We start from the raw sequence: 26,098 nt of genomic DNA on the forward strand, positions 1-26,098 counted from the left end.
GCCCCGGGCAGCTGAGGCGGGTGTGTGTGTGTGATGGCGGGGTGTGAACACTCGGTCCTTCCAGAAGTGAATTTAATATAAAAACATACAAAGCCAAGGTGAAGTGCAGTTCTGCATTGACCTATGCAAACAGTAATATTTACAAACGTCGACATTTAAATAACGGTATAAAACACAGCGACTGCCAAGTGAAAATAAAACAGAGGAAGACAACGGAGCTGTTTTTTTTCCACAGATACACCGCGTGAGCAAGCACTGGCGTGGTGCAAATTAGCTGCAACCACTCACAAAACTAATTGTCCGTTTTCAGGGCAAAGATACAAGTAAAACGTTGCTAAGAAAGGCCAAAATTTCACATAAAAATTTTAAAATAAATTAATTAGGAAAAATACAAATAACATAGGCATACAAACAATCTACATGGGTGGTTAGAGGGCCTCCATTGTTGTATTTCAGATCCAGCAAATTTAGGGATAATTTAATGAGCAACACAGACGGATGCAGCGATGGCGGGTGTAAGAAGCCCTGGGCGGCCTTGCCAGCCCGGGTGCTCTGGGTGCCTAACAAGAAATAACACCCCTTTTCCAGTTCATAGGAAGAGCTTGTCCCAAAGCCTCTGCATATCCAGAGACTAAAATAAGTTCTGTTTCAGTTGGAGCAATGCTCTGAACAGCTTCAGGCTGCGGCAGAAGACGACTGAGATGCGCTCCCCGTAGATTTACCATGAGCCAGGACTCCTCCAACCCAGTTTTTCCTCTGTGCTCAGATACCAGGTGGAGCATTTCCCATTAACATCTATGTGTACTATGTGTAGTACCTGACAGATTTTTGTCCCATAATAACATTCACTGCATTTATGTATTAAAAACAAAAATTAGCTTTGCAGCTGTTTAAAAAAAAAAAAAAAGTTGTAATTACGAATTTTGAGTAAAGTCCTCAGGAAACGATTGATGATGGGATATTGTAAGTTACAAAATGCTGTGCAGCATAATTTAAAGACAGCCTTTACATACCCAATTAAAAAAGAAAAAAAAAAAGAGGAAAAAGTATTTCTCTGACCTATATAGAAATTGAAAAATAAGAAATCAGTCAGATAATAAAGTAATTTTGCTCTAATACACAGCAAACATTCCTGTCCAGCCACTAAGATGACATTTCCAAGCAGGATCTGAATAATGGAGAAGAAAATATAGATTTAATTCTACAAATCCTGTTCTGCATCTGCTGTTGTGTGGATTTTCACCTGCTAGAAGTGCACCGGCACCCAGTGCACCCAGGGAACTGCCCGGCAGGAGTTCTTAGAGGTGAAAAAGTTGGTGTCACTGAGGTGCTTTTGACCCCCTTGGCTACCACATGCCAAAGGAGCAAAAACAGTGCAGAATGCATAAAACCAGCAAAGTGTCTTTCATTCCATCATTGCTCTAAACTGCTGTGTGTACTTCAACAGCTCCTCAGCTTGATGCTGAAGTTCTCTCATGGCATCTGCATTGGGATATTGTATTGCAGCATTTTTGGTGGCGAGAGCCAGATTCTTCAAGAGGCTGCAAAACCGGCTGCTGCTGTGGAGAATGTCGTTCCGAGCATCTTTTTCTTGAGTTTCCTGGCAGAGAGAATCCACCAGCTTTTGTCCAACCATAATGATCAATTTGCTGTGGGATATGAAGATTTCGGGTGGCTGATTGTTGCTCAGACTATTAGTAAACACACCAATTGCCTTGTGCAGTGCACTGAAACACAGCTTGCAGTGCTCGGGGAGAGCAATTTTCTTTGCAGAATCCTGCTTGCTTTGAATGTCAGTCTTTTTTGCAAATGGCAAAACCTGGAAAAAGGTTAAAAAAAAATAAAAATAGACTCAGCATGGTGGCACACCATTTCTTTATTTGTTCTACCCTGTATTCTTCACATGTTTCTTCACTTCCAGGGAGTTTTGTTAGTTAATAGTCTCCAAATTGCCCCAGCCCAGGAGTCTCTTACAATCATTTCTCTTTCCACAAAGTACTGGACTTTATGGAAAGTGGTATTTTTCTCACAATAGCCTTTTTTCCCCTAAACAAACTTCACTGAACACGATTTTAATAATGCATAGTGCACAAAGTGCTGTAGCTAATCATCAATCCTTTATACGGTCTGGGCTTCAGGCTTTCAGCTAGTACAGAACATTCGGACTCCATCTTTAATGGTGCTGACTTCATGAGGGTCATGAATGATTAAAACTGTGCAACAACCACCAGAGAGTCAATCCTTATACGAATGCATGACAAGCTATTTTGAAATACTAACTCTCACAGCCTTATCCCAAATGGTACACAAAGGCAAGCAAATAAATAGTCTGACTTTAAACTAGCAGGGTTCATTACATGTGAGGAAAATAAGTGTTTTGCATGGGTTTTCAGCAGGAATTCTAAGAACCAGTTCTGAGGAAATGAACTATGAGGAAAGAAATAGATCTCTATGTATAGATATGTGTGTCCAAATGTAAATTATTTTGAATTTTAGCAAGCACAGAAATCAGGGACTACAAGTCCTCATAAGTAATAGTTTTCAAAATCAGAAATACCTTTGGTTTCGAATCTGTACTCTTCTTTGCTACTTCTTTGTCTGAAAGGATTTTCTGTGCCTGTTAAAAGTCAAAATGAAAGCAAAGTTGAAATGGTTTAAATAAAAGACTTAAATATAAATGTGTTTTTCTCTTATTTCAGGGAGAAACAACCTCTTGCTATGCAGCCTTCATGTTACAGACAACAATGATACATTCATTAGAAGAAACTGTAGCATTTTTCCTACTAAAAATGTAGTGTCTGATGCTGCAAGATCTAAGACTGAAACCAACATTAACAAAACATAACATTTCCTAAATTCTGAGGACAAGCCAGCATTTCTTTGTGAAACCAAGAGAGTTATATTCTTTGGCATTTCAGTAATTCTAAGGAGAATGATTCTAACCACCACCAAAAATTATTCTAACTAATAAGTTTGATAATTCATAGTAAGAGTTTAATTTGTTAAAGTTTTCTATGAAAACATGCTTTCCAATGCACCTCAAGTTAGGAAGTTAGTATCTCTTGTATAGTCACGTTAAGCAAACAAAATGTACTGGCAAGAGGAGCACTATTAGTCAAAAGAGAAGAAACAAATTGCTAACCCCCTGCTAAAAGCGGTCTCAAATGAATTTAAACAGGCAAGCTAAAAATATTTTCTCAGTGATGGCTGGCTGCCTGGGTGAATTCTCAAATGACAGTTTTCTTCATTACTTAAAATCACTGATCATTCTACGTATGCTATCTAGCACTCTAACAAAATCTTGAATTCACATAAAGTCTAGAAGTACAGGAAGTAGTACAAACTGAATCTGGCACTAGTACAAAGATAATATAGTGCTAATGGCTTAATATCTGCAAACAATCAAGAATATAGATAGTAAAATCCAGTTATACTAACCCGTAACTGAACGTAATCACAGTCCTCAGTGTCATTTTCTTTTGGTTTCTCAGAAGAGACTTGACTTTGGTTGGGCTTATCAGAAGCATTTCTTTGAAGTGAATCTATTTCTATTCTTCTTGGCACGATGATTTGTTTCACCATTTTGTATTCTGGGTTCACATTTGATTGTGTCATTTCTTGTGCCTTCTCATTCTTTCTGAAGAGGAGCTTTCCATTGGCAATGATGATAGATACAAACCTTTTGATATCATCTGGAATCGTGCGGGCTACCATAACAAAGCGATCAAGATCATCTGGGTTGTTCTGAGGTTTCCTGAGGACCAAAGCCTCCAGTGACCAGTTGCAGTTGTTTAGGGTTTCTCTTGTTTCCGTTAAGATTTTGAATGAGTTCGTAAGAATTTCTAGCTGTTTTTTAATTCTGGTCTGAAGGTTGTTATCAGTGAGGTAAGAGGCATTTACCTTTATGACTCGAGCAAAGGCCAAGAATTCTCCCAGTGATACTTTTATGTGATCGACTGCTCTATGGATTTCTTCAATGCTTTTCTCTAGGTGCTCTTGTAATCTCCATTTACTACTCACAAAGATCATTAAACTCGCAACTGAGCTGGACACACTGTGCTGCAATTTAGTCAGTGTCTCTATGGCTATGTCAAGGTCCAGTTTAATTTCTTTGGCAGGCTCTTCTGAGGATGACGTAGAAGAAGACTCAGCAGAAGAGTTTGAGGATGTAGAGAGTGTGCTGCTTCTGCTGTCCACACTAGACACAGATAATCTGTCTTGTTCTAATTTGGCATCTCTTGAGAGCTGTGGAGAAGCACTGTATGCTTGGTCTCCAGAACTATCACCAGTTTTTTCCATCTCTTTCTTGGACTGCAACGTGGTGGGGAAACCTTTTGGAATATCATAAACATTCTCTTCAGAGATCTGATTCTCAGCCTTTGAAGCCAGGAGACTTGGGGGTACATCACAGTTACCGTTTGGTGGCAAAAGGAGGACATCCCGTGAGGACGGAACATCATAAAGATGGATATCCGGAAATGTTAATTTCCGTTGCGTTGGTGGAATATCATATAATTGTGGATTTACAACTTTGCCTTCAGTATTTGTTGCTAGTGCCTTGTACCTGGCAGGTGGTATATCATACAGCACCTGGTTCTCCAAGGAATGGCCCGTAGGTTTTTGTTTTAATCCTGTTTTTTCAGGTGACACTGGAATATCATAAATCCATTCTGACTTTCGAGGATTTGGCAAGGTATTGTAGTGGCCCCAGAAATTTTTCTGAGACTCATTTTCTGAAAGATCAGTTTCTCTTTTGGGAGGGACATCATATAACTGCAACAAAGCACACAGGATTTATAAGCAGTGTTTTATACACTAAATAAGAAACAAAACTGAATTCTCAGAGCATGAATGCAATTCCAGTAATGTCAATGGAACTGCACCACAAAATGGCTAGCCCATAATTTTTATTATCTAAAATGCATAAGCCACACATATGAAGGTTAAAATATTTTGAGCACAGGTGATTAAATTATACAGCAGTGTCCCCAGCCAGCAAAATCTGTGAGCTCTTCCCTGACTCCGTTGGGGTGGGAAACTTCAATAGTTTTCGGAAATGGCCACAAGAAAAGTGAAATACCAGTTTATTAGTAGGTAACGTTAAATACTCAGTTCTACAGAATGAAGGAGCTAAGACTTTATTAGCCTCTGCATAAGAAAACATTTGGTTTTCCAGTATCCCCACCCACATTCAGATGCATACCCTGACAAAAAAATAAATCATCAACAGACACAACTGACCATTCTCAAATAACTGCAGTGAGTTTACATTTTTACTTGATACAGGTTTGCTAAGACAGATACAGATCTTGCCCAATGCCTTAGAAGTACATGTATGCACAGCTAAAGTTTACAAGCTGGAAAATGTGAATGCAAGACCACTTCTTTGTGCAAGAAAATACAGACTAATAGTAATAGGCATTTGGGACAGATCACACCTGGATGCCTTACAAGCACAAAGCACAAGCATGAGGGAGTGCAGGGAGCTACAGGAATGTGCAGCAACAAGAAAGAATTGAAGGTACCACTACGTAATACAAATTTTAGAGAGAACTGGCCGGGTCAGGCTTCTCCATCTGCAGAAAACATGCATGAGAAGGGGAGCCCAGACCAAAGCCAGAATTTTCTGAATTTCCCATGAACAAAGAATTTAAGAAAATTTGATTTTGGAAGCAATGATAAACCGTGTCTCCGAAAGAAAATCTGCTCCCAGGCTGTTGCAGCTGGTGGGTACAATTGCTAACAGCCATGAAGATGTCAGGAATGCCAGCTTCAATTGCTGATCTACCAGCACCCCAGTTCTGGGTAGCACCAGTCCTGCCGTCTCTGCTGATCAGACCCTGCAAGACCAGCTTCTCCAGTTGTGGGGCAGCTGTGAACCTACAACACTTCTCTTTAAATCCACAAAACCAGGAAGCCTCAGATTTCTTCTGCTGGGATGGTCTGTCCTGAGATCCCACACCCCAGCCCTGGGCATGTGCGCTAAGGAGCCTGTCAAAATTCTCTTGGATCCTAAAACCATGTAGGAAACCCGAAATATTTGGCACTCAACCAATAAGGAGTTCCCATCAAAGCATTTTCTTTGTTGTGAAATTTCAGATCATCCCTTTCTTCAAGGATGGTACTTGTCAAACAGTGAGGAAGAGATGGGAAGCCTGACCTCTCCCCAAAGCCAGGTGTGCTCCCCAAAAAGGTGGCAGGAGAGTGCTACATGGAATGGGGACAGTTAGTTTCTTTCTGCTTAAATATTATAAACAGACATATGAGAACGTAGAGTATTGAATTTCTTTTTCACACTGTCATAAAAAGAAGTTAAGGCAAGAGATCTTGTTGCTTGCAGTCTAAAAAGCAAATGCAAATGCAGTGGTACTCCTAGTCCTGGCAGGTACCCTGGCTATTCAGGAGCCAGGTAGTATTCCTCTCTTTAATGTGAAGGACAGAGTACTGCACTGAAGATGTGCTGGTCTTACCCCTGCCATCACCTTGAGGGAGGTTCCGCACATGTGCCCAGTGTCATAGTAATGAGAGATTCTCTCGTGTCCAATGAGTCTTACTTACGTTGCCCACTGATGAGTCTTTCTGGCTAACAGCTCCTGCCTTTTCTGGACTGGACGAGATGTTGTAAAGCTGCTTCTGCTCTTCCTGGAAACCCTCAGTGGATCTAACCAGCACAGAGCCCTTTCGTGTGGTGGGTGGAGTGGCACCGCTCTGGTCAAAGGGAAAAAAAACCCAGGTTGATTTCCATCCTTATTAAAGCCCACTGAAGACTTCGGTGGAATCGAAAGCTTTCAGGCCATATAGTGCATAGCTCCTAGTCGGGACGTCGTAGGTCAATCCCAAACAGCTGGAGAGCTGGTGGAGCACCTTTCCATAGCGCTGCACGGGAGGGCGGTGGGCACTAGGTGGTGCCAGGCAGCCGCCACCCACACGCCTGGCTTTGGCTCTGGGCAGGAATCACCCCACTTAAGGTAACAACGTGGGTAACACAAAGAAGTCTGTGGATAACTTGATAACAATCGAATTGGAGTGGGTTCAACCCTGCGCTGTCAGGTGCTGCCGAGGAGGGCAAGATGTGCAGCGAGGCTCCACAGACGTGCTCCTGTCCCAAACACACCTTTGCGTGGTAGGTGACGGGACTGGGGCCTGGCCTCTGTCCCATCCTGGTGACCTGCACGGGCTGCAGTGAGACCTAGAGGAAACGTGGTGACGTTCACTCTCCCCAGGGAAGCACGGTATCGAGAGCAAGATCGTGTAACAGGATGCTTCAGTGGTAGATGCAATCAACGTGTTGCCCTTACGCTGAGTGCGTCATGGTTACATGATCTAATCCCTTGCATTTTCTTGCCCAGGAGGCAGTTGGTGTGGGTGACATTTAGTTTCGTTTTGTACACACTCTAGTGACTCTTCTGTAACATCCTGAAATGTTCCTGATGAAATGACACAGAAACAAAGCACATTTCCTGATGGACAAACCAAGGCAAGAGGCCAACGCTGAGAATTCATCTGTTCCCTAGAACCCAGTGATGGCAAAACTGAAAGTGTGTATTAGAAACGTACCAAATTTAAGACATGCTTCTTTAAATGTCTAACAAATTCAAAAGAAAATTGCTTTAGGTTATGAACTTCCCTAAAAAGTATATGGGTTTCTGCCAAATTTTACAAAAAACAAAGAGGGAAACACTAGCGTTTACCTTAAAATCTATTCTGTGGTCCTACAGGGTGCCAGCTGCATGGGGGGACCACAGCAGGACTCACCTGCGTGAGTAAGGACTCCCGGCGCTGTGCGGATGGAACATCGTACATTTCACTCCTGATATTTGGGACTGAAGCCCGGCATGCTCTCGGGAGAGTAAACAGGTGCTTTTAGGGGGGGGAAAAAAAAACCACAACAATAATGAGAAAGCCGCTGGGAGCAGGAAGCTCAGGACATCTTTAAAAACCTCAATTAGTTGAACAGGCCACCGTTAGAGTAATCATTCTAAAGTGACTAAAAACCTTTCATCTTTTCACTGATGGCAATAGACTGGGACTGACCTTACAAGCAGGCATGGTAGTTTTTCCCCATAGTTCTCCTTTGACAGCATTTCTGCTTTATTTCAGATAAGAATTGGCCCATACAAATCAAAGACAATCTGCCTTACTAACAGCAAGGGAGGGAAAAGATTTAGAGAAAACCCAGCTCAGTTATCACTTAAATCTTTAGACTACTCAAAAGCAGAACCACTAAAAAAAGAAAAGTGGGGGAATTTCTACTTCTCCACTCTCACAGAGCCGTTAGGGTCAAGCCATGTTTAGTGGGAGTAAGAGCAGCAAAAAGGTACAAGCTGAAATGCATTATTCTGTTGTTACGAAAAACGGACTCATTTGAAAGGAGTAAACATAGTCACCTCCATGTCCTGTCCAGCTCCATAGACAGAGAAGTCTCATCTGGGAATTACATTATTTGAGTCAATCACAGACTAATTCTCCTGTTTTCTTAAAACATCATTTTAAGAGCTCTGACCAGATCTGTGGGAGAATTTGCCAAGATGCCAGAATATGAATGTTGGGAAAGGACTTTTTTTAAAAATCAACCCCAAAAACATGGAGCTTGGATCATTTAGCATAGTTTTAGCCTGGCTCTCCACAGCTAGTTTATAAATGGAGTATTGTAAACTACTGATCCACAGAAACACTGCCATGTTACAATAAATTATGTAAAACTGGAGGTAGCATTCTCCATCACGTGAGTGTTGCGACTGAGTTTAGGGGAAATATGGCAGAGGAACGAGACTCCAGCTTTACAACTGCTTGCTTGTCTTTGTGAGAGCTCTTAGCTCTCAGCTGGAGAAAGGGAACAAAGAGCGAACACAACTCCCCTCAGCGCTCTGTGGTATGAGCCATCTCCCTTGCAAACAGAGGCAGAAAAACTTCCCTGTGTAGAAAGGGTAAAAGCTCAGTGGTATCAAGAAAGCCCTCCTTAGCCCAGGTCCGTTTTCAGATGGACAAATCTTACTCGGTATATAGCAAAAAGGAAACTCACCGAATATCATATTTTCCTACCACTTTGAGAACAAATTATTTTAAAATAATTTGTTTTGCAGTAAAGCAAGAAGGTGCCCTGTGTATTAGGCAATAAAAAAAGAAGCGACAAGGCTTTTCTATAGGGTGAAAGCACTTGGGCTCTGAGGGATTTTGTTTTGGTTTATTGCTTTCAGTCCCTCAAAGACTCACAGTGGCTTTCCCCAGCTGCTCAGAGGACAGCTGGGAATGCCAGGAGCTTTGCCAGTTGTCCCACAGGATCCAGGCAGGGCAATGCAGACCGTTCTGTGCCTGCACAAGCTTTACAGCCCGAGCCTCCCCGGGCATCCGTGTGTGGCTTGTGAGCACCACGATACGGCTGGTGCAGTGACAGCTGTGACGCTGGGCCAGAGGCAGCTCAGGCAAATCTGAACTTCTAAGTAATAAAAGCAGGCTAGGACACTCCCCACCCCCCCATCTCTATTAGGGAAAACAAGATCTAAGTACATAAACTCACAAAATGACAGAGAGACAGGAACAGCCAAGGAGCTCTTCTGTTGGGCCATTCATTCAGATAAAGAATTACAGATGATATTTTCAGCCTGATTTGCTGGCACAACGTGGAAAATTTCTATCAATCTCACATTCAATTTGCAAATGCCTTCTTTAGGGTTAGGAATGGGGAGAAATCAGATCACAGCAAGTGCAAAAATATCTTCTGTCACTATTACTCAGTTTGAGCGTGCAGTTATGGTGACTGTCCACAAAGGCTGAATGTGCAGCTGCAGTGCTGAAAATTGGCTTTCAGTCACCAGAGATGCACCGAGTTTGCCTGTTTTCCAGCACCCATTTGCCAGACAGAAGGAGCCATCACCTCGGTTTCCATAACTTTCCTTTTAGCAGAGTGGGAAGAAAGGTGGCCAACTAAGCCCATAAATCAAAGGATCATTAAATCAGCCTAAAAGGCTATATAGTTCAGGGCTGAATTTCTTTCCTTTTTCAATTAAAATTTCTAACATGATTTTCATACACAGAATAAAGAGCCACCCGGGGCTGAAGAGCTCATGGGACTGAACAGAAACTTGCACTTTAACTCCCTCTCCACCTGATCAATTTACCTTTTATAATAAAAGATTCCCCATTCATTTTACGCTGAAGAAAGCACAAGTTTTTGATGTTAAGACAATTGACACAACATTTAGTCAAATTACATGTTCCACGTACATGTTCCATTTGAACACCCAGTGAAGGGAGAGAGAAGAGGCCAAGCTGGGCAGCTGTAACGAAGCCCTGGAAAGCCAGGTTTGCAATTCCCCTCCGCAAATGGGGGGACTAGTGGCTGCTGTCATCCCATACACCCCGGTCACTGTCTCAGCAGCAGCAAGAACAGACTGGGAGAGGAATTGATTCAGGCCATGCAACCAAACCCTGTGCCCTCCAGCATCTCTAAAATAGGCGCTGCCGCTTTGTGCGAGTGCGGTGACAACCTTGAGTAGCAGAAGAGAGAGGCAGCAGTGCTCTGAGCTTGCTGAGGTGCTGGAAAATAGTAGAAACCAGACCAAAGGCAGCAATCACACAGCAAAGAGTGATTTTTTTTTTTTTTTAAAAATTACAAATCATCTTCTTGTGCAGATGGATGCAGAGACCCCACATACGACTCTGGATAGATGCATGCTGTAGATCAGAGGAGAAAGTTCTATGTTTTGTTATTTTAACTTTGAGGTCGGTTTGTAAATCATTTCTAGATTCTTCCAAACAAATGGTATATTCTTTACTTCCTGCCCTATTTTACAGCTGCTTTAAACTGTCAAAAAAGTGAGTGACTACAGAACATAGAGACTCTCATCTGTTGCCCAGAGCAGCATTTCTCACATAAAGCTATAAACTGTAGTAGAATTGATGGGAGTTTCCTAAACACCATTTATTTGAATGGCTTTGCTGCAAATTCCACTGAAATGCTCAGGCTGATAGCCTTTATTATTTTCCCCACTTCCCAATGACTGTTTTAATAATAACATTTGTTACTTTTATAGCTGCTTATATTTTTACCTGGCTTGTTGAGCTTTTGGTCCTTTCACTGAGCAGCTGTGCGGCCAAGGCTGGTACCTGGTAGATTCCTTGGGCAGGTTGGGTAGAGACCTTGGCTGGAGATTTAACCCACCCCTCCATCTTCTCATAGGTAGACGATAATACAGTAGGCTTGGGGATGGAGGGAACCTGGTAAATGTTCTGTTGGCCTGCTGGCGACTCTGCAGAGTCGCTTCGGGTGGAAGGAGGCAGGAGGACAGCCTGAGAGGTGGCAAGGAGCTGGAGGCGGTTAGCGGGGGCCAGGCCCTGCCTGCCGTGGAGGGAGCATTTCCACCAGCCATCACTGCCAAGGACGTTTTGGTCCAGAACGGTCAGGATGTCTCCTTTGCGGAAGGCCAGCTCATCTGAGCACTCTGCCTTGTTGTCATATAGCGCCTTCGCCAAGGTATTCTGGAGAGAGAAAAACACCGGCATTGCACCGTAACACCAATACAAGTCATAGAGTCGTCGAATCATTTTGGTTGGAAAAGACCTTTAAGATCATCAAGTCCAACCGTTAACCCAGCACTGCCAAGTTACCACTAAACCATGTCCCTCAGCAGCACATCTACACGTCTTTTAAATACTTCCAGGAATGGTGACACAACCACTTCCCTGAGCAGCCTGTTCCAATGCTTGATAACTCTTTTGGTGAATAAATTTTTCCTAATACCCAATCTAAACCTCCCGTGGCACAAAAATGTTAATTAGTTTCCAGTTTGGTGTTCATCTCCACCTTAATTTCAACTTAGTTCAAGTCCACCAGTTTTCACATTAAACACTTCTCAGAGCACTGGTTTCAGAGAGTTAAACATTTGCAGCCTGTGTCTGCTATCCTCAGTGCAGTAAAGAAGTAGATCATCATAATACTGCAATATGTTTCTTCACCACCTTTCCCTCCAAGGCTCTTGCAGAGCATTGTTAATGTTCATTACTTGGAAAAATAGGTGATTTTTCCCACTGGCATTCTGGGAATTCTTTGTCAGAACCTGCAGAGAAAATGCATCCACCATCCAAAAATAAAACACAACTTGTGCCTCCCTGCCTGCTACCCACGTTGTCTGAGGACTTCAGCTGCACATGAGAAAGACTTTTTTTTTTAGGTAAGAAATAATTAAAGTTGCTTATTTTCCTTTAATTCCCTCCCTGCCAAGAGCCTTGTGAAGGCAGACCTCCCAGTATCATCAGCGCTAAGGGGGTGAATAAGCACCCAGTAACACCAGTGGCAGAAATACTGCTGAAGAGCCACGGTGGGCTGCAGTACGTCTGGAGACCCAGACTCCAGCTAGCTGTGTCCGTGTCCACCCCAGACTAGAAAGTCAGATTCTACTGATTCAGAGCATCCCAGGCTAATGATTTATGTGACACATTAGCTCAGGGAAAAATCTAATTATCCACACAGTGACACCAAACAAATAGCTCTGCTGGCTCGTAAGTCTTCACAGCAGGTCACTGTGTTTCTGAGTTATTTTCAGGTAAGGGCACCCAAAACTGTGTCTGTGGTTTTCTCCATCACACAGACATCACCTGTATCTGACTATTTCTGTCTCCAGTATATCTTTCAGCATCTTCATAGAATGCTCTTATTGTAATTTTTTTTAGACAGGAAACTAAGGAAGAGTAGAGTAAGCAGCTTTCCTAAGATCTCTGAAAACCTATGAGATAGCAAATATTCGTGTTTCCCAGCTTCTTCACCACAGGGCAGCCCTACCTGTCTCAGCTGAAGCCCATAAGTTTCTGGCAATCATGAGTGTGTAGATCACCATGTTTTATTTTTAGCCTATTTATTTTGGGTATTTGCTTACTCATTACAAGATGACAGTTAAAAGAACGAGAAGCAGCAGCAGCAGGTAGCTTTATTCACCTGAGGCATTTGTGCAAAGGGTAGAGAGCACTGTGGACCTAGTGGTTTTCAGTACAAGATACCATTGCTTTCAGCTTTAAAATGAGACCGACTGCTTCCCAGTCAGCAGGACGCTGGCTGTGTTTCAGCATTAGTTTCTTATCAGAAAGTGCAAGTAGTGTCCAAAGAGATAGTACCCAAATAGGAAACATGATGCCTTGTATTTTTGTCCAGAGCATTTGCTGCAAAGCAACAGCCGGCATGACCTTGCAGCAGAAGAAAAACAATTTGTCAGCTGAGCTGATGAGAGCGGCCTGTTGTTAGCAGCATGCAGTTCTTCATCAGGGTGGCCATGAACAATGGCCTGTTTATGATACATGGGCTTGTCCAGCAGCAGCTGCCAGAGATGGACAACGGTCCCATTTACCTTATGTCCCAGCCTGGTTAAAACAATCTCCTCGCCTTGAACATGGGAGCCCACTTTCTATTTGGACAATGCCAAATGCTCTGAGCCACCTGTGTTGAAGCCAGGCCTTCAGGAATCCCACCACAAAGTGCTGGGTTTGGGCTTTACATGACATTGTTGCAATTGTGAAAAAAGGAAAAGAGCCAACTTTTCCTATTATTCGTCAGCAACGCTTCCAGATCCGGCCTAACATTTGATCCCTTCTTGCCAGGCACTGTACAGATACTCGGAAAGACAGACGCTCTTCTTCAGGCCTGAGGAGGATGGGCAGAGGGACACTGGCCCTTCTGCAAACGGGTGACTGAAATGTGAAGAGCCTTATCCAGGCACACGCAGGAAATGGGTGGCAGAGCCAGGAAGCCCCAACTCAGGAACTGAGCCCCTGTCCAGTGCATGAGACAAGACCGACCTTCCCAGTTGCACCAACACAAATAAGAGGAAAATTTAGCTCACAGCGTGGTTTTAACAGGCATCTGGATGCTGACATTCCCCCAGCTAATTCTTTCTTGTGGAAACAGTACACTAAACACATTATTGGGCATAATTAATTAATCAATGCATGAAGCTAGGCAAGTCTAATTTCAAATCTCATTTGTTTTAGAGTAAATATGCTGATTTTCACTGGGTCAGAATTTGGCCTGTACACATCAGCGAGAATTTCTGCATGTAAGTGCTGTAGACTACAACCTAAGTTATGCGGAGTGAGGGGGCACTCCTCCCATCAGTGATGCTTCAGCAACAAGAAAACGCGACTGCAGCAGGTATTAGCAAGAGAAATAATTCAAAGTATTCTCCCATCTCTTTTCCTAGACGTTGCTAGGTCTGCTCTGGGGCAAAACAAGTGAAGCGAGAGAACAGCCAGGTCAGTGAAAGCTCCATTCAACAGCAAAGGTATTCCACAGAAGGGATGCCAAAGTTCAACTGACCAACAATTCATTCGCAAAGTCAGATGCGTATGTTCAGGGGTGCTCACATGGAATGAAAAGTTAAGTTTTAAACTTGCAGCATGAAAGTCATAAACCTTTGCAACAGAGGGGTCTCTTCACTTGAAGCACAGCACTCATCCCTTTGGTTTTGCCTGTAAAGCTGTGCAGGCATCCAAAGCCGAGTAGCCCACAGTGAGATACCAACCCAAAGCAGAGCACAGCGGTTCCAATTTTGAAAGGTGCTCTCTGATTTGTGGAGCTCAAATTAGGGCATGTGGGCTCACATCTGTAGGCAACACAGTCTGTTTCTGAGACTACTCAGAAATAGGCTAATACCTAACACAGTATTTCTGAGAATACTCAGAAACCTTTGAAATAATTTCAACTGCAAGCCAAGCAGGGGATAAGGTAAAAAAAAAAAAAAAAACACAAAACAAAAAAGCCCAAAAAAACCCAAAACACCGTGGAAAAACTGACCTAGTTAGAACAACAAGTCTGTTTATAGATCATCTCATATCCCAATTGTAGGGCTGGAATCCAAAAAATTAAGAAGTTGTATAGAGAAATGATAGAGACAGGCCCCAACCTCCAGACTATAGAATATGAATGAATTAGAAGACTGTCAGACCTCTGCAGGTCAGCAGAGCTCTCAAACAGCAGAGGGGAAAAAGAAAAAAAAAGAAAGAAAAGCAAAGGTTCTTCTATCCAAGGCAGTGCTAAATTAAATTTCAAGTTGCAGGACACACGGTCAGTATTATAGAGTTGGAGAGCAAATCTTTTCCATCCACTCTCAGTTTCAGAATTGCGTAAGTGCACAGCAACATCATGCAGTTCTTCATGTTTGCCTGTCAGGAGTACCAGCCCATCACTGGCACAGTCACCCAGCCACCGGTACAGTTCTGGGTGACAGTGAAAGGCATTATGATCTAACTGGCCTGCAGGCCTTGGTGACATTTTTCGGTACATTTTTTAAAGGCTACAGAAACTTAGGAAGGTATTTTAATGAAGATTTCTTATCCTTTTGACTTAGAACTAGTCTCTGAAAGAAATTATAAAAGGAATTTATAAAAGCCTCTTGTTGCAGTGCAATATGAGGATGCAATTAAAAAAAAAAAAATCCAACCACTAAGAAAAAACAAAAATCCAACACCTTCCCCAAACAGACGACTCTGTGTATTTTCAGTGTCCGCCGCCTGGCAGAAAGTTGCAGCAATACATTGAAAAACCAATACGAGCAGCACCACACCACTGAAATAACTTCATGTCTGCTGAATTCTAGTCTCCCCAAAAACACAGAAGGAGGAACATTTTCACAAGGTGTAAAAACAACAGGTCAAACGGGTCTGCCTTTATATTTTCCCCTGTTCTCCTTTGCTTCTCTATTTACAGGACTACTAAGTCCCCTTTATTTCTTGTTTCCTTACCAAGCATTCTGATGGCTCACCCAGCCTCTCAGGACCTGAGCACGCTGGGGCTGGTCTGGAAGAGACCTGTGAACCATTTCTTTTATGTAGGGCTATTGCCAAAGGAACATAGGCAATACCATTCCTATAAGCTCCATTAGTTTTTCGGAGTCCCGGCTGTGGATTCAACAAGCATTAGCCCAGGATGCTGAAGCAGATGTTGAAAAAAAAAAAAAAATCACTCTAATACTGGTAAAACTGTAACAAACCCACAGCAATGCTTGGCATCACAGCTGCTGATGCGTTTAGCTATTTTACAGGATATACCTAAAAGCAAGCACTGAACTAGCTGGCTTCGGTACTGGAAAGCGCTGTAGTTCTGTCAGCGAAGAGCTTGCTCTGGGTTAGCTGATTGCTAGTGGAGTTTGATGTGGTACTGAACCCCATGGTGCTAGAAGAACCTGCTGGAGCCACCGAGCTGGCTCAGTTTGGAAAGCTAAATTGGTTATATCCATGTTCCACTGGAGCTTAACCCCCAGCAATACTCCCACGAGGAGGGTATGGCCACGCTGAGGAAACCAAAGCACTGTGAGGTTGGGCAAGGAACTGCCACTCTCCCATCTGTGCCACGTCCCCTGCTGACAACCAGCCCACGTCCCACGGGCTCCATCTGCTCGTATGAAGAAATAGAGTTACTGAGGAGCCACTGGAGTTACTGGATGCCAAATCTGTTACAATTTGCTTTCCAAAGAAATCTCATTTTTTGAGACACTTTTAAGAGAACTCATTCCAGGCTGTTGATTTTGTGATCCCAATAACAGCAGGAACAATTTTATAGACAAAACTTACAGGAGGTATAAACCCGTAGGTGTGTGTGAGTGCTTGATCCAACCACAGTAGAGATGGCCAAGCTCTACCAAGTCCCTCTCCAGTCACATGGAGTGAGGTTATCTGCAGTACAGGCTCTGGCTTATCTAATGTGGGGCTATTTGTCAGAAACCGGGCCCTATCTACACTTTCAGCTGCCTAGGACATATGTAAAGAATCACTGTGGCAGCCCCTTTCTATCATGTAAGCAGAAGCATCTCTGACCTGCCATTAACTATAAACAAGTACTGCATTCCCAGGATCGCAGAGACCTTGCGGGATGCTTAGCTTAGGAGGAAGCTGTGCTTCGGGACCAATGGGATCTGCATTTTTTCTTTATTACCAGAGGAGCGGAAACTGGCTGTCTAACGCTATCATCCACAAAATGCCATCTAGGGCCAGCTGTGTATAGTTCTTCATTATTTTATGCGATCTCGTTAACGTGTCCTTACAATAACCAACATGCAATAAGTACTAAAGCAACACAAATGAGATCAAAGTGTTGGTTGTTTTTCCTTCTTTGACATTCGTTGCTTCTTCCCTGTCAGCAGCCCTGAAAAAAGCCTCCCAAGACACAGAACATCTTAAAAGCCAGTTCACGGCCCCACGAGAAGGCACCTCAGCAGACAGCGCCGCTATTCTCCTCTCACTGAGCAGATTCTAACAAGACGATGACAGAGCACAGACATAGAGAACTGCCTTGCGTCCTCTGCAACCTCCTCCCGAGACACTCTTCTCCCCCACGCAGCGTCCGTGACCTCGCGAGAGCGATGCACATTAGTCACATATCTTGAGCCAACCTTACTGAAAGGATTTGCAATACAAGACCTCGGGTAACACAGGTTCGGTTAACTTAGGTATGAAGAACAGTTTTTGTGTAGCTGGGAGCGTCTCTCCTTTTATCGGACTGTAGATCAGATGTTACGATAGTAACTCCCCCTACAAATCTGACTTTCTACATCTTTATAGTTTGTGTATCCTTCCCCAGCAACACTCCCACTGCAAAACCTAACAGCCCTTGGGAGTCTTCTGAATGAAAGCTGTTAACTCCTGTTTATTAATGAGGAGAGGGAAAATTTTAATTAAGAGTCAGTAAAGCTGATAATTATACAAATTTGTACAATTCTATAATATAAAATTCTATAACCTCAAAATGGGAGGCTGACACCTGTGCTCTATATACACACAATAAATACCTGTGATAAGGCAAAGAAACCCCACTGGTACCAAAATCTTCTGGTCCCTCTCCTATCGCAGTCCCTATCATCAGTACTTTGCAACAGAAAAAACCCACCCTCATAAAACGTATGCAGGTGCTGCTAGAAAAATCCTTCACAACTATCAAATGATGATCCGAGCATCTTGCCTGCAAGCCTGCCAAAATTATTTCCGTACTCCCCTCTTCCCACTCAGCTTGTGTTTGGAAACTCCAATTCACTACTACAATCACATACTATTTCGTGCGATACGTAGGTACTGTAGTACTTCACAGCACTTCGCATAACAATAAATTAATATATTTCATCTATTGTCTTAAATTTGCTTCTTAAAAAAAAATCTATTGAATAATCTAAAAAAATAGATGGTTTTAATCATGAGAGTTTTTATGGAGGAAGATAAATATTTCTCAGCTGCATTTTGCACATAAAAAATTATTAGTAAGCACTTTTACTGCAGGAAAATGGGACTTAAAATATTTGAGAAGGAAAAGATACGACTAAAGGCAGCGGGCTGTGTTTGCTAAACAGTTATGTTCATGCATCAGTAACACCCTCTGACATGTTTACAGAACTGTTTCCAGTTAATCTCCTCACCTCCCAGCAAAGCTGGAGAAATAAACATTCTCCATCGCGCTGGGAGCTGGGAACGCGCTTCCCAGAGCGGTCCCTTGTAAATGGCAGGCCACGGTGAGTCAATTTAAGTTTTGCCCAATTCAGCTCATTGTGGAGAGGTTTCACATGGTCAACATACACAGAAGACAGACGAATTTGCCTTAAATGCCCAGATCTTTACTTGCACGTATCTTCCTTGTAGCCATGGGCTTTGCATTGGATGTGCTACATTTTCTGTGACTTGCAGAAGGTCCTTCAACTGCATTTTTTTTTTTTTTTGCATAATTTCAAAAATAAGCATTCTTGTTATACAGAAGTTTCAGATGTTTTTGTACAACCTTCAACAGGGAATGGATGCCAGGACTTGCTTTTATTGCCTATTCAACGGGTTAATTGATTTTTGGAGGGTGGAACCGGGGGCTAATCATGAGGTTTTAGGTTGTGAATGGTCAAGTGAGTTTTTGATAAAAATAAAGAACAACGAGTTTCTAAACTTCAGGCAGAACCACCTACATGGAAATTGTGCAGCTTCACACTTGTCAGTGCTGCAGGGGTGGGAATTAGGAGCCAGTTCTGTTAGTTTTCCCCAAACTCCCTTTTCTCCACAAATGAAGTTAATCAAGTTCTAGCTGTGTTAAATCAGTTTTCAGTGCAATCAGGATTTCATTCCCATTTGTAGCATTTTTGCATGTGTGCTCTTATGCCCAAGTTCAAGGAAAAATAAACTGCCATTTCTGATACTTAAAAACCTGAATAAGTGTGAATTTCTGGGTTTGGGTTCCTCCTACTATCCAAAGGTTTTTGCCCATGTGCATTAAGTTACGTCACTTTTTTGACTTTTCTAAACCTTTTAGTATCTCAAGCACATTTTACTACATTTATTTCCAAACACGGATTTAAAGATACAGAAGAGTCTGATGAGTATGAGTTTCCTTCTCCTGCCTCACACACAAGAGCTGCTTCACACAGAGCCATCAGAGCAGGGTTGTTGTTCTCCTTCCTCCGCCCGTCCGGGGAACGGGCGAGAAATTTCCAGGACAGGTTGTCAGGAGCAAAGAGCAAATTTCTCATTTGCGGTGACAGCTGTATATTCTTCCTCCTGGGTGCAGGCGCGCGTTGGGATGCTGTCCCTGCATCCATCCCATCTGACCTGCGGCAGTTTCTGCCCATCCCCTGGATGCGAGGGAAGAGGCAGAGGCTGTGGGGGGGTGTTCTCTGATTCATAATGAATCAGCGACACCGCAACTCCCAAATGCTGCTGCTTCCTCCAGCTCTCACACTGCAGTTATCTGCCCAAAAATGTTAATTTTTTTTTTTTTTAAGACCACCCTTTTGGACAAAGCTTCATTTATCTAAAGTTTTAACATTTCTCTGGGAAGAGAAGGGGGTGGATTTCCCCGTGCCGTAATCCCTGGCTGTGTCACCACTCCCGGGCGGCAGCTGGACGCTGCCCTGTCATTAAGACACCCGGTGACCGCACAGACCCTGCCCCGAGTCCCAGCTGCCAGGGATCAGCTGTACCCTCAGCCTGAAGGGCCCGGGCAGCCTCACAGCCAAAGAAATCCTGCCCAGCACAAAGCAAGCTGATGGAAGGCGTCTGTGCACCCTGTGCTGGAGATCTGGGCCAAAACATTAACGTAGGACTATAAAGTGGATTTCCTCCATCTACTTATTCCTCCCTCCTCCCAGAGCAGAGCAGTATTTCCTAAAAACGAGCACAGCCACCACTCCTTTCCTCTTTTGAGCTGCAGTTCTCTTTGCAGAGAGCGCTGCAGGACGTGGTCAGTCGTTATCCGAGAGCGCACGGGCTTTCCCAGGCTCACAGAACTCATGTTGAAATTACTTGGCATTTTCTTCATCAAAGGGTGACTCAAGTTGTTAAAACATTTCCAGACCCATTTCCTAGTAGTCAGCATGAAAAACCACATAATCTTTTCTGAGATAACGTATAACTGAAGTGTTAATCATTTAAGCTTATTATTTCCAAGAAAATACAGAAAGCAAGGGATGCTCTAATGGCCAGGGTCATTCATAGTAAGCTTTTTAATAAGGTACATTATCACTTAATATGTATGGTACAAAACCTTACCCTTCTTAATCACACTGCTGTTCTTGATAAGTTATTTTTTTCAGGTTAACTTGGATTGCATGAAAAAAATTAAGACCACATGCTCTGTTAGTAACACGCAAACAGGATCAACAGCACACTTTGAAAAGCGACCCTCCTGCAGACGCGGATTTCACACTACCCACACTTCCACTACAAATGAAACGAGCAAAGCCATTAAATCAAGCGCAACAGAAATAAAATAACCCAGTACTTACATTGACCTTCATTTTGCTGTCTCCTGCTTCCCTGTTACTCCATCCCCTCAGGAGGCGGCTGTGACCCCCCCAGCCCGGTTGAGCAGAGGAGGCAGGAGCAGCGGAGGCACTGGCTGGAAGCCCCGAGAGCAAATGCCCAACCTCCTTCCACCTCCTGCTGCATTTGCTGGGAGCCCCCAAGGAGAGCAGCTATTGGGGACGAAGGGAGCTAATTATGTAGCAAAATTATCTCCAGGGTGCAATTGGCCTGCAGCTGCTGATGCTAATGAGGGCCTGGTGCAGGACACACAGATGTCCCCACTGCAGAGCCCCCCCCCGGGAAATGCCTTTTCTGCTTTGCAACTGCATCTGACTGGGAAAACCGAGGGCTGTGGGGGTGAACCAGAACGCCAGGATTGGATTTTAAAGCAGTTTTGCAGAATCATTTTTTACCCCTGTTGTTTGTTTGTTTGTTTGTTTGTTTTTTAACTTAATAGTGGTTTGGTATAATTTGAAATTTTCACGTTCAAGTCCCTAGAAAACGGAACAGATGCCCTTTGTAGTTATGGAAATCACTGCAAAATAATCACGCACTTCAGGGGCAGAAAACCTGAGGAGGAAAGCTAAACATTAACGGCAGCTGAAGGGCTTTGTTTCTTTGATTACTTAAAAAAATTCTTTAATGTTATTAAATAATAGTGTTGTTTAAAATTATCCATAATTCCTGTTTGCTCAGAACAGCTCTGCCCAGGTTATGCTTATGCAAATGCACAGGTTTTACCGCTTTGTACTTGTGAATATCTTGAGGTTTGCAAACTTTTACTGGTTTTGCCTTTGTACGTTCTGCCTTTTCTCTGGCAAAAGCCTTTTCCTTCCTCTTTCCACGGTAGCTTCAAGATGAAATTAGACGCTCACTCCCAAACCCACAATCACGTAACTAGAAAAGCAATGCTTCTTGAATAGAAAATGCTGAATTGAAAATGCTTTCTCAACAAAATCCACACCTCAGGGCTGGGGCTGGGAGCAGACAAGCAGCGAACTCCGTTGTCCAAATGGGAAAGAATTCCTGGCACAAAGCAGCTCATTTGAATGCCTTTGGGGTTTTTGTTTTCTCTCTTGTTTTTTTTTTTTTTTTAATATTACTACCAGCAGTTTCACTAGTTTGAACACTCCACGCAGAGATAAGAGCAGCCCTTCATTTGCTACCGTGGAATTATTCAGGTGCTACCAGCGTTTGAAACCAGCCAGAAATACAAATAACAAAGCCAGAACTCGTGTCCACAAGAATATTTTCAAATACAATTAAATGTTCTCTTGAATTAATCCCAGACAGGCCCGCTGCCGTGCCAGGGCAGGGACACCCTCTGCTGACCCACGTCGGGACAGGGACCCCCTAAGGGACGGGGGCCATGGTGTCCCATGCTGGGACAGGGATGGAGGAGTGGAGAAATCCAGGCAATAATCAGGGAGCAGCAGCATCGGGCAGGGGTCTTTTCCCCAGCCCCAACCTCCTGTGCCACCGTCACCTCCCTGAAGGAACTGGGGCGGGCTGGGTGTACCCCGCAGGAAAATAAGGCAAGTTGAGACTCGGGAGGGGGAGGAAAGGTGTTCACTTAAGTGCTTGCTTAATTGTTTATGGTTTATTCTCTCTCAGTCATCCAAATCAGTGATTAGAAGTTTGTGTTACCCGGCAATAAATTACATGAGGTGAAAATTCCCTGGGTCGAGACCGTTTTGTCCATGGCAGAACTAAAGTGTTACCTCTGAGATTCGCCCAGGAAAGCTGGGCATCGCGTCTGCCTCCAGCCACCTGCGTCCCTGAGAATCGCCCCAAACTTAGCGTCCGAGGCCTGGGAAAACGGAGACTTCACCATTCTCACCAGTATTTCCTCTTGGCTAGTTAAGTAACTCTTAGCTCAATATATTAGCTCTGGCAAATCCTATTTTGAAACACCAGTTTTCTCCCAAATGGTGTTGGAGGTGGAGACCGGGGGTGGCAGCGGCTGTAGGTGCAGAGGAGCGCACAGAAACATCCACACTGTCCTTCACACACGCGTTTGGGGACAAGATGGGAGTATGGAAACTGGGGATTTTGGAAGGACGGGCAAACTGCAGATCAATTTCATGTGTGTTTAAAAAAACGCTCCTCTTTTTCCTTTGGCATGAGCACAGCAAATGTGTCAGACAGGGCGAGAGCTGTTTCCCAAGCGCAGCCCGTCGCACTAACTCGGCTTTAAGTTGCGCCAGGAGGTGCAATGTTTCCTGTGCGGACTCTGTGGCAGGTGTACACGCAACAAGAAAGAAGTAACACCAGTTCTCTGGCTGTTCTCGTGCGCTGAATTCATTTTCAGAAACAGTTTTCCTGGCGAAGGTGGAATAGTTGGGGCATGGCAATAATGGCAAAGCGTCACCTGCCAGAGCAAAGCTACTGATGGTTGGCACATGGTGCTTCAACAAGTCCAGATAGTAGGGAAAAACACATCCTTAGTATTTTCCTATTAAGTATAACATTCAAATATTATACTAAACAGTACTGCTAGGGTAGTATGAACCTTATAAACAGTTCAAAAATGGTACTGCAGAAAGAAATTTGACTTTTTCAATTGCTGTTCCAGCTGAACGTGAGCGGGTGTGCTCTGGCTGCGCTCAGGGATCTCACAGCAGAACAGGGACCCTCATTGCGTTTCTTTAGCCATTGGCAGTCCATTTAAGAAAACTGAAATATCGTACCTAGAAATAGAAACTCTTCTCTGGGTAGAAATGAAAAATGTCCTGCATCAGTTTTTTCAAGTGTGAAAAATAACCCTCTTCTTATCTTTACGTGCCTCAACGGAAAATTTTGAGTGCAAAAAACCGACTCATCGAGCTACTGCTAAGCTTTGTTCCCCCACTACATTTTGTATCAACTTTCCAGGAGGCAGTTTATTTACAGTAAACATTGAGATCATCATCCAGGATGAAAATAATAATTCCATTACGTTGCTTATTAGACTTGCACACGGTTGGACAATCAAGGCACTGACTTTGAACCAAGACTTCAGCATTCTCTAACCCTTACAGTTGCAGCAGGGTATTTTATCTATGTATATATGTAAAATTATACTAGATGCAATATGAATACACAAATAAACATTAAAAAACTTATAAACTAGTTCCAGTCTTTCAAAAGAAACAAATACAGTGCTTCAAAAGTCTTTCTGTTTGGTGTGTAACAGGGAAATTATCCATCACGCAACAGGTCGCCTGGGCTGTCACAGAAAGTCCCTGACAATAGACCCCCATCTCTAACGTTGCCACAGGATAGCCGTAAGTCAGGTGCAACGTTGAAGTTATATATTTATTATTTCACAAATGTGTTTATTCACAGGTATTTGCTGTTTGGGAATCGAGCTTTATTTGGAGTCCTCCCCAAGAAGACATTTCTTCCAATTAATATTTTTGTCACAACAAAAAGTGGAGGGAGACAGTAGGTACCTGAGCATCCCAAAGAGCCCTCCGTCCCCCTCGAGATCAGGGCACCAAACATTTCCAACATCCCCGAGCGTTATGCGGAACTCAAACACCATACCTATTCCAGAACCCTTTGTTCTTAATTGTTGATATGCTGTACTCAAAAAAACCCACCAGACGTACCTTTGCAGCTCTGTTGATTCCTATGCTTTTATCCATGGTTGTCATTCCCCAGCAGCGTCACTTTGAGCAATGCAGATAATTACGGCAGGATGAAGAGACTTCAGCTCTGCGCAGTCACTGCGTGTTAGGAACTATGTCTCAAGAAAGCTCATCTGACAGCTCGACCCCTAAAAGCATTTAGGAATTTCTAGAGAAGATTCTCATGAAAGATAATTTCTATGACAGCAGGTAAGATTGAAAGAACAGAACGCAAAACAGAAGCACCCTGTTAGCATCTAAAAGTGAGAAAAAAAAGTCTGTCTGCAAGTGGAATTTTCCTTGATCTCTCTTGTCACCAACTTGTCGCAATTAACCGCAGTCAGAAGTCTTGCCCTTCTGTTTTGCTGCATGTTCCTGTATTTCCTCTTTTAGCAATGTAATGAATACAAGAGTACTACGCGCCACGGGGGTGGTACAGTGCTGGATAGAAAGGAGCTGCCACAAGCATCTCAATTCAGGATTTCGAAGATAACGTTTTTCAAACCTTCCAAATTTGTCTCAGCATTTAAGGCACTGATACCATTTTTTGTTATAAAGGGGCTTTGTGAAAACTTTACGCATTACCATCTGTGCCTGGTGAAGGACTGCTCCTGGCTCAAGCACGTACACAAGCAGACGCGGGGGCTTCACCTCCCGTCCTGCAATACCCGCTCAGTGAGTCGGTGGTTACGCTGCAGCATGTTTGAAGGGTCCCTTACAGCCCCCCGGGGCCAACTTCTGAACCTGAACTACAATTACCTGAACTGGTTTTCCTTTATTGCGCTTCAGTTTTCCCTGGGATTCAGTCTCCCAGGGCAGCTCTGGTGGGAAGACAGCCGCTGTGTGCAGGAAATGAGAAATACTTGTCCCAGACCAGTATCCCCTCTTTAGAAGGTCTGAAATCTGTGTCAATGGGTAGCAAACAAGCCTAATTTCAGGAGTGGCCTTTTAGGAGAGACTTTCCCTAGAGCCAAGGAATGCCAAAGGCTGAACGATATAAAACTGTAATTACGATTTGTCTCCAAAGCTCTGCTTTGCTTTCAGGAGGGCACGGCTCGTTGGCCTCACATGTTAGCTGTGGCATCACCTCGCCACGTTTCCATGATAGCATCTCCTGAGGAGAGGCAAGAGTATGTTACATGGCAGATGGATACCACGGACCTTCAGGGAGGTGATGGAGGCTTTCTCGAGGAGGCGATAAATCCCCAGGATGACAGAGGTGCTCTGAGCAGAGCCGAGCTCGCTGGGACGTAGCTACCAAGAGGTACTGACTGCAAAACTTGTGAAGGGCAAGTGACCGCAATGGAATTTTAATTGATCAAATAGAGGTTCTAGGTGTGAAGCCGCTCTGACTGCGGCAGGAAGCATGACCACACGAAGAATGTTTACTTAGATACTTCCAGCTTGCACAGTGAAGAGAGGTATTCCCTGGCAAACAGGACGACTACGTGTGTACACAACCTTGTTCTTCCAGACACAGCTATGGCTGCCCTTTACCGTACTTCCACGCGGGCTTGCTCCGAATGCCGAACAGCGCCTGGCTCCCCCCAGTCTCATCCCCAACCAACCACGACTCCCGGAATGCTGCTGCCACGTTGTAGTGCTGAACTCTTTCACTACAGGGCTGAGTTATCTACCGAAATAGGATGAGTTCAGTTTCTTCCAGCCCTTATTTCTTAAACAGAACCCCCCCAACTTCTGGCCTCAAGCAAGAAAGAAATGAAAAGAAAGGTGCCCAT

The 26,098-nt window shown here is 43.7% G+C and overlaps 1 protein-coding gene across 5 annotated transcripts; it reads right to left on the reverse strand.

Annotated features, from left to right (window-relative positions):
* Positions 1-58: 58 nt before the first annotated feature.
* On the reverse strand, positions 59-24,693 carry CASS4 (Cas scaffold protein family member 4). 5 transcript variants are annotated; one of them, XM_054218047.1, is made up of 7 exons: positions 24,342-24,693; positions 11,050-11,478; positions 7,756-7,860; positions 6,559-6,708; positions 3,439-4,773; positions 2,558-2,617; positions 59-1,819 (listed from the first exon to the last, which is right to left on the reverse strand). In XM_054218047.1, the coding sequence occupies exons 1-7, from the start codon at positions 24,384-24,386 to the stop codon at positions 1,406-1,408; spliced, it is 2,538 nt and encodes an 845-aa protein (XP_054074022.1). In that variant the 5' UTR covers positions 24,387-24,693; the 3' UTR covers positions 59-1,405. The 5 variants fall into 5 exon arrangements, with proteins under 5 accessions (XP_054074022.1, XP_054074023.1, XP_054074024.1 ...); XM_054218048.1 differs by lacking the exon at positions 24,342-24,693 and adding an exon at positions 20,730-21,302; XM_054218049.1 differs by lacking the exon at positions 2,558-2,617.
* Positions 24,694-26,098: the final 1,405 nt, after the last annotated feature.

Source organism: Rissa tridactyla, chromosome 12 (genome assembly GCF_028500815.1).
Source record: "Rissa tridactyla isolate bRisTri1 chromosome 12, bRisTri1.patW.cur.20221130, whole genome shotgun sequence".
Taxonomy (NCBI): domain Eukaryota; kingdom Metazoa; phylum Chordata; class Aves; order Charadriiformes; family Laridae; genus Rissa; species Rissa tridactyla.